General features: G+C 39.4%; 1 protein-coding gene across 1 annotated transcript; it reads right to left on the reverse strand.

The window, feature by feature from the left end:
• Positions 1-7,834: 7,834 nt before the first annotated feature.
• Positions 7,835-8,782, reverse strand: OR10C1 (olfactory receptor family 10 subfamily C member 1). The gene has a single exon (XM_006160299.1). It carries the CDS (start codon positions 8,780-8,782, stop codon positions 7,835-7,837), a length of 948 nt encoding a protein of 315 aa, XP_006160361.1.
• Positions 8,783-9,004: the final 222 nt, after the last annotated feature.

Here is a 9,004-nt window from a genome sequence, read left to right on the forward strand (position 1 = left end):
TTGACAGAAAGTGGAAGAATATGGAAGATTTACTGCTGAGTGAAGCAAGCCAGGCTGTGTATGCCCCCACTTAATATATACCAAGTGTCCACACTCTATGACTGAAACTGATAGACTAAAGAATGTACAAACACAAGAGATGGATGTGAATGCCAGATGTGGTGTGTGTCGAGGATTGGGGCCTGGGGAAAGACATTTGGAGAAGGGATAGGGAGACAGATCATTAATGGGACGGGGAGGTAGTGTTATCTGTTGAAGATATTTTGATCAACTGGACTGGGGAGAAATGTTCATATATTGAAATGTTCACTTTGTAAGCTAAATAATGTGATTGAATGTATAAAAAAGTGTAAAATAAATAAAAGAAAAAGTGTACAAATAAATAAATGTAAAAAATTAATTAATTAAATAAATGACAATAGCATAATTGATTATCCACCTGAATTGAAACAATACAGAACTCCAGCTTTGCCAAAAAAATAAGAATGAAAATGGATTAAAAATATAAATTTTTAAGAGAGTAAAAAAAGAAAGAGAATATGCAATATTTTCTTTATTACTAGAAAGTGAGAAGACATTTCTAAGACAGAAAGAATCTATGGCACTTCATACTGAAAACAAATTAAAAAAGAATATGACACTTAGGGAAATTATTAATAAATCAAATGTAAGATAAAGGATTAATACCTGCTCTGCACACACACAAAAAGTCAAATTCATAGAAGCAGAGAGTTACTCCCATCCACAATGAAGTATAAGGATTGAAAATATATTGATCAAAGAATACAAAGTTTCAGTTAAATAGGAGACATATAACAACAATGTAAAATACATTTTAAAATTGCTGAGAGATTTTAACAGTTTTCAACACAAAAATAATAATATGTAATGGCTGTATTAATTAATGGACTTAGTCTTTCTATTGTGTGTGTGTCTATCTCACTACATCATGTTAAACAATAGAAATATGTACAATTTTGGTCAATTAAAATTGTAATAATGGAACCAGAAGATGGTGTGGTCATTAAGGACACTGGACTCTCCACATAGCCAAGCATAGTTCAAGTCCCAGACCTAGTGGCTTGCTTTCTTACTTTCCCTCTCTCTCTCTGTCTCTCTCTGATCAAACTGGAAAATAATAGCAATAAATAAAGTTAAATAAAATAATTCTTAGAGCCGGCAAATGGCATGATGGTTAAAGGTGCTGGACTCCCACATGGCCGACCACGGTTCAAGTCTTGGACCTGGTGTCTCTCTCTCTCTCTCTCTCTCTCTCTCTCTCTCTCTCTCTCATCAAACTGGAAAATAATAATGATAATAATAACTAAAGTCAATTAAATAATTCTTTAAAAAATAAAATAAAATAATTTTTAAAATATTCTTGGCTTCCCACATGAGCCAAGAATACTGTACCCGGCAAAATTATCTTTCATGTGAGAAGAAAATACAAGAACATTCTCTGATAAACAAAACCTGAAAGAATTTACCAGAACCAGACCAGATCTCCAAGAAGTTCTCAAGAATGTGCTATATCAGGAAAATTAAAAATAGACACACAGAAATAAGAGTTCAAAAGCTAAGAAAGTGGCCAACTTAATCGTAGGGACAAATCTGGAGTTGTCCCTATAATGTTCATATTATATCCCAGAACTTAATCAGGAAAATTGAACCAAAACAGAAGATAAAAGTACATAAGACTGATAGGTTCATGCACCTACCATTTGAACAGAATCCTAACCTGTTTCCTGGCTTTAAGCAAAGTTCCTTAGCATTTCTTTGATTTAAGTTAAAACTGGTTTTCTTAATAGTAACAAATGAACTCACCATTGAAAGTAGTTAGATTATGTAAGAAATTGTGTGATCAATACAATGTGGGTGGGAAAGGAATGGAAGACAATTGTAGACACCAGAGATAGTGTGAGAAGAGGGTGGGAAAGGACAGAGGGTCAGAAAGAGGGGTAAAAATAATTCTAGGAACTATTAATAGAAAATTTTTGATAATAATATGCATGATTAAGTCACTATGCAGTATATTCTGGATGGGAAATCACATTTTGTATGCTGTGATGATACTTAGAGAAAGAATGTAAATTATGTTACAAAAAAAAGTTTCTGAAAAAAAAAAATCTATTCAATGACTGCAGTAAGATATATAGCCCCAGCTAGGTACTACTTTATAGGATGCCTAAAGTTAGACTTCTGCTCATAGAAATGTTTATATCAGCTGTGTTTGCTATGAAAATATTTAGATTAATTAAGGTCTTTAGTAATTCAATAAAATGTGGGGGGGAAACAGAATAGAAAACAAACATTGATACCAGAGACAGTGTGAGAGGAGAGTGGAAGATGGCAGAGGATAAGAGATAGGGAATCAAGGATGGGGGGCAAGGGGGAAGCAAAACATACAGAAAACAAGAAATGGAAAATTATTTGCTGACAATAACATGTTTGTTGATGTACTTGACTGAGACAATATACAGTGTACCCTGGATGGAAAATCTCATTTTGTATGCTGTAATGATGTACAGCAAATGAATGCAAATAAATAAATTTAAATTTGAAAAAATAATAATTTAAAAAATAAATAAAATAAAATAATTCTTTTTAAAAATTATAATAACTGTATAAATTTTTAAAGAATTATTTATTTATTTAGGAGATATTTTTGTTATTGTGCATGTGTAAGTTTGTCGGACAGAAAGAGAGACAGAAAACAAGAAATCACTCACCATTGTACCTTAACTAGTAGCCTACCTGCTCCTGGTGGCCTACTTATTTAATTTTATTCCTTATTATATTATTTCTAATTTTCTACAGGGCATGTGTACTCACCAGAGAGAGAAAAGGAAATCAAAAAACCAAGCCAAGTCTGGGACTCAAATTGTGGTCAGCCATGTGGGACTACAGTGCTTCAACCACTGCTCCATCTGTTAGTCCCACGATAACTATAATATCTATGTCACATCCACAAATTTTGTTTCAAGGACTCAAGTTTAATTTGGGGGCCTGTTATAACAAAAGTTACATGCCTTGAAGACATCCTACCTGGGACCAGCAGTTGGCATAATGGCTATGTCTCTGGACTCCTGTGTAGTCAACCGTGGTTTGAATCCTGAATCCAGTGGTTTAATCTCATGCCGGCTGCATGTGTGTTTGTGCCCAAAATCCTAAGGGGAGAATGGAGAAAGGACTACAGCATGGCCATTCTCCCTGGGGGGTGATTTCTCGCTTTCTGTCTGTCTCTGTCTTTCTGGTGAGCACATGTGCCACATAGCAAAAACCTGTCTAAAAAAACCCACAAAAATCGTATCTGACACACAAATTTTAGCACATCTATGAAATGTGTAACAACACAAAAGAACCAGTCAACCGCTAAATCAAAATTAATAATGCAAAAGAATTCTTGTATAATAAAGATATTGCAGCTTGGCCATCCCCTGGGGGGTGATTTCTTGCTTTCTGTCTCTCTGTCTCTCTCTTTCTGGTAAGCACATGCACCCTATAGCAAAAAAACCTCTCCAATAAATAAATAAATAAATAAAATCACACCTGGCATGTGTACATGCATGCTCAAGATCCCAGAAGAATGGAGGAGAAGAGGTTGTATCATGGCTATCCCCCCTGGGGAGTGATTTCTCACTTTCCCTCTCACTCTGTCTCTCTCCCCCTCCAGTGAGTGTACATGCCCTAAGGCAAAAACCTCTTAAAATTTTTCAAATGTAAGCTCACTATCTGTGGTACAAAGAGGAAAATTAATTACTTTGTTTCTTAAAATGTAAAACATACACTTTCCGTATGGCATAGTCATTCCATACCTATATCTTTACCCAAGAGAATGAAAGTATAAATGATTTATACACAATGTTCATAGAAATTTTATGTAGTAAGTAATCACAAACTGGAAACAGCCAAAATTTTTACCACTAAATGAATGGAGAAACAAATTGTGTTATTTCCATATAATAGAATACTACTCAGAAATGAAAAGGAATGGACTTTACCAACATGGACAGATATCAAAATAATTATGCTGAATGAAATAAGTTAGACCAACAAGTATATATGAATTTCATTACTTCATTCATATAAAGATCTAGAAAAAGTAATGTACAGTTATGGAAAGTGGATCAGAGGTTGCTTGGGAATGAAGAAGGTGGGAAGAGGTAGAAGGGAGAAATTACAATGAGACATGAAACCATTGGGGTTGATAGATGTGTTTACTTGATGATTGTGCTGATGGTTTCACTATCTATCTATATATACACACACACCCCATGTGTGTTTATATCTCAAAATCTGTCAAATTGTACCCTTAAATATGTAATTCATTATATGTCAATTATATCCACATAAAACTGTGAGGAAAAAGTTATTGCTTATATGACAGGAAAATATAATTACTGAGATGTGAGAGAAAGTTTTCCTCTGTGAGTTTTTTAGTATTGCTTCTTGTAATCTTCTATGTAAATTAATGACGGAATGTCAAAGCATGCTTCTGTGAAAACGTTTCTCTTTTTTTTTTTTTTCTTGAGAGGTTTTTGCTAGGGTGCGTGTGCTCTCCAGGAAGACAGAGAGACAGTGGGATGGCCATGTCACAATCCCTTCTCCTCCATTCTCCTCTCTGGATCTTGGGCACGCATGCACACACACCAAGCATGAGTTTAAGCCACCGGGTCAGGGACTCGAACTGCGGTTGACTACATGGGAGTCCAGTGACATAGCAATTATGACAACTGCTGGTCCTCAGCAAGAATATTTCTATGAAGCATGAGCAAGTGGCTCTAAGTACGAGGTGGAAAATGAGCATTTTAAATGTTCAGTTCTCTGCTGGTCTGTTTTAGGCTAGGGATAAAATCTCAGATAATCAAAGGAAAAGCTGTTTAGCAAATCCTTTATGCCACCCTTCTTACTTGATGCTGTTGCTACTGGTCTCTTGTTCCTCTCAACTGAAGATTTTTTTAATTTACATTTTTCTTATACATTCAATAGCATTATTTACCTTACAAAGTGAACATTTCGATATGTGAACATTTCTCCCTGGTCCAGTTGATCAAAATATCTTCAACAGATAACAAATATGGAAGATTTACTGCTGAGTGAAGCAAGCCAGGCTATGAAGGAGAGACATTGTATGTCCCCACTTAATATATACAGAGTGTCCGCACTCTATGACTGAAACTGATGGGCTAAAGGATGTGCAAACACAAGAGATGTTTGTGAATGCCAGATGTGGTGTGTGTGGAGGAGTGGGGTCTGGGGAAGGACATCTGAAGTTTTGGAAGTACTGAAGAGCAGGGTTTTTTAGTGAATCATTTACTTATTTCCATTTGTTTATTATTATTTTAATTTGACCAGAAAGAGATAGAGAAAGAGAAAGTAAGAAAGCAAGGCACCAGGTCTGGGACTGTGACTGACATATAGCTGATCTCCAGGGTGAAAGGATTCAAAGGAAAAAGTACATGGGCAATTGGAGAGAGGTATCAGCAGAGACCAGCACCACAATAAGGAGGTTGCCAGCCATGGTGATGAGGTAGACATACGGGATTCCAGCACATTAACCATGATATCACCTCCTGGCCCAGAGCAGTAGTTTTCAAAAATTCTCTCTGGTGAAATGAGTGTGAGAAAGGCCATACTGCTCCTCTGGAGACTGGGAGATAGGGGAGAAGCCACCTATGTGTCTTCATTTTAGTGTTTTGGGTATTTCTTTACTTTGTATACTCTCTGACAGTTTTATGGGATTCAGTGTTTTCTCTTCAACCAGACAAGTACTATCTGGGCAAAATCACCATTTTGTACTTACTTGGCAATCACCATAGTCCTCAATTAAATAATATAAAACTTAATAAAGTATTGGGAATAATAAAAAGTATGTGGATTTGATTTTTAATTATTAGTAAATACTTGCCTCTTTGGAGAGGTTTGTGATTTTTTTTTTTTTTGTAACTCTCAGTTTATCTCATTTATTTGTTCTGCAGGTCTTTTACTCTCCTGCACTTGATCAACATTCTATTTGCTCTTCCATGTCCTAGTTGTCTTTGGCTTATGTCCTAGCAGTATTGCATGGATTCTCTTACTCCACTTTATTTTCGATCTCTTGGGCCCCAGTGCCAACTGACAATCCGAGAATAGCTTTGTATCTCACAATAAAGGTGGGCACATGTTAACCAGATGCTATTCTCTGTGCTGACCTGTCTACCACCTTAATATAGCATTTATCAAGACACTATTTTGTGCCACACACATTGTTTGGTGATTTAACAATCTATTAATTTTTACAACTCTCCCCAATAGACAGTATTGTTATCCCTATTAAGACTCAGAGAGATTACATCATTTTCTGTGATTACACAGAAGAATTAAAACTTAAATTCAAGTCTGTCTGACATCAAAATTTACACTTTTAACCACTGTGTCCTACTGATTTCTATAAGAACATACCTTCATCGGGGACCAGCAGTTAGTATAATGGCTATGTCACTGGACTCCCATGTAGTCAACCGCAGTTTGCGTCCCAGACCCAGTGGCTTAAAACTCACACCGGGCACATGTGCATGCATACCCAAGATCCTGAGAGGAGAAAGGAGGAGAAGGGATTGCAACATGGCCATCCCCCCTGGGGAGTGATTTCTCGCTTTCTGTCTCTCTGTCTTTCTGGCAAGCACACATGCCCTATAGCAAAAACCTCTTCCAAAAAAAAAAAGACTTACCTTCATTGAATCTTTTCTGCCTTTCTTCACTTAAGGAATTTGCTTTTTGCCTGGTGATAGCTTTCACTAGCTGGAAGTGTGTAATGTAATAATAATAATAATAATAGTGTAATAACCACAAGTACCACCTGGGAAACATGTGCTTTTCCTAAGATAGACAAATGTCAAATGATTTTAAGGAGTATTGCTATGGCTAAAATTTTTATTACCTTGACAGTCTGACAAAGATGATATTTTATAAGCTTTCCCCTAGTTGTCAACTTGCTCTGCCACTTCTCCATCACAGTCACTTCTCCATCCTGGATTTGTTTCTTGTAACAGAAGGGAGAATAGAGTGTGTGTGTGTGTGTGTGTGTGTGTGTGTGTGTGTGTTATGGGTGTTGTGAAGAGGGTGCTTGGTTCCAATAGCTCTTTTTCTTTCTTTTCTTTAAAAGAGAAATTTTTGCTATAGGGCACACATTCTTGCTGGAGAGACAGAGAAACAGAAAGCAAGAAATCACCCCGTGGGGGAATGGCCATGCCACAATCCCTTATCCTCCATTCTCCTATTGGGATTTGGGACACACACATGGAGATGTGGGACACACACACACACACACACACACACACACACACACACACACTGGTGCCCAGTGCGAGTTTTAAGCCACATGGTTGGAACTCAAACTGGGGTTGACTACATGGGAGCCCAGGGACATAACCATTATGCCTTCTGTTGGTCCCCCAATAGCTCTTCAAAGGTAAACCTCTGTCCTCAGAACCAGCAGTTAGCATAATGGCTATGTCGCTGGACTCCCATGTAGCCGACTGCAGTTCGAGTCCTGGACCCAGTAGCTTAAACTCGCACTGGGTGCATGTGCATGCGTGCCCAAGATCCTGAGAGGAGAATGGAGGAGAAGGGATTGTGCAGCATGGCCATTCCCCCTGGTAGGTGATTTCTGGTAGGTCTTTCTGGCCAGCGCACGCACCCTATAGCAAAAACCTCTCAAAAAAAAAAAATGTAAACCTCTGTCCTTGACAGGCAAGTCTTCCTTAAGGTGGCTCATGCCTCCTGTCCCTTTGATCTTCGATGATTTGGGGCTGCCTGGGAATACTGTGTGGCACTTGTCATCATCATTCCCTTTTCAAATCTCTGTAGGTCCTATTTTCTCCATTTTCTGGATGGTTCTCTTTAGGGCAGCCTTGACATCAGTGTTCCGAAGGCTGTAGATGATAGGATTGAGGATGGGGGTGACCACAGCATAGAAGAGGGACAGCAGAGGGTCAGTGGCTGGATCATAGCTGGCCTTAGGGCGAATATAGATAAAAATGGCAGTGCCATAGAAGAGGGAGACCACAATCAGGTGGGAGGAGCAGGTGGAGAAGGCCTTGCGGCGCCCAGCTACAGAGGGGATCCGAAAGATAGTGGCCATGATACGCCCGTAGGAACCCAGGATGAGGCCAAAGGGGCAGAGGATGATGAGAGCTGCAGCCAGAATAATCTGCAACTCATTGAGTGAAGTGTCTCCACACACCAGCTGCAGGACAGGCTGAATCTCACAGAAGAAGTGTGGGATAGCATTGGGGCCACAGAAGGGCAAGGAGAAGATGAAGATGGTGTGACCCAGCCCGACCATTGCCCCGCAAGCCCAGGCTGATCCTGCCAGCTGAAGACACACCCGGTGGCGCAGCAGTAGAGAATAACGAAGGGGCTGGCAGATGGCTGCGTAGCGGTCGTAGGCCATGGCAGCTAAGAGGCAACATTCCGTGGCACCAAAAAAGAGAAAGAAGAACATCTGAAGCGCACAACCAGAGCGAGGGATGTGACGCTGACCCGTGAGGAGGTGGTGAAGCAGCAGCGGGACTGTGACCGACGTGTAGCAGATCTCCAGGGCTGAGAGGATTCGAAGGAAGAAGTACATGGGCGATTGAAGAGAGGCATCAGCGGAGACGAGCACCACAATGAGGAGGTTACCGACCACGGTGAGCAGGTAGACAGCGAGAAAGAGAGAGAAGAGCGCGCCCTGGAGGCCAGCCAGGTGGGAGAAACTGACAAGGACAAATTCAGTCACCACAGAGGTGTTTGTGTTCATCCTGCTTGCGTCCCCCATGCCTGGGAATAAAGAAATGGCAAGGGGAGATCGCCACTAAGGAATGGTGAAATGGGCAAAGATTACCTCTTTTTGCATCTACCAAAGTATTGGAACTCCTCTCGGTCCAGTTTTGAATTCATACCCCACCCTAGCTTATTGTTGGAATCCTGGCCATTATTTTTCCCTCAGGGCTATTCCCTCACTTGGACTCTTCCTAGTCAT

The sequence above is a fragment of the Tupaia chinensis genome, unplaced genomic scaffold (assembly GCF_000334495.1).
Source record: "Tupaia chinensis unplaced genomic scaffold, TupChi_1.0 Scaffold000678_1, whole genome shotgun sequence".
NCBI classification, from domain to species: Eukaryota; Metazoa; Chordata; class Mammalia; order Scandentia; family Tupaiidae; genus Tupaia; species Tupaia belangeri.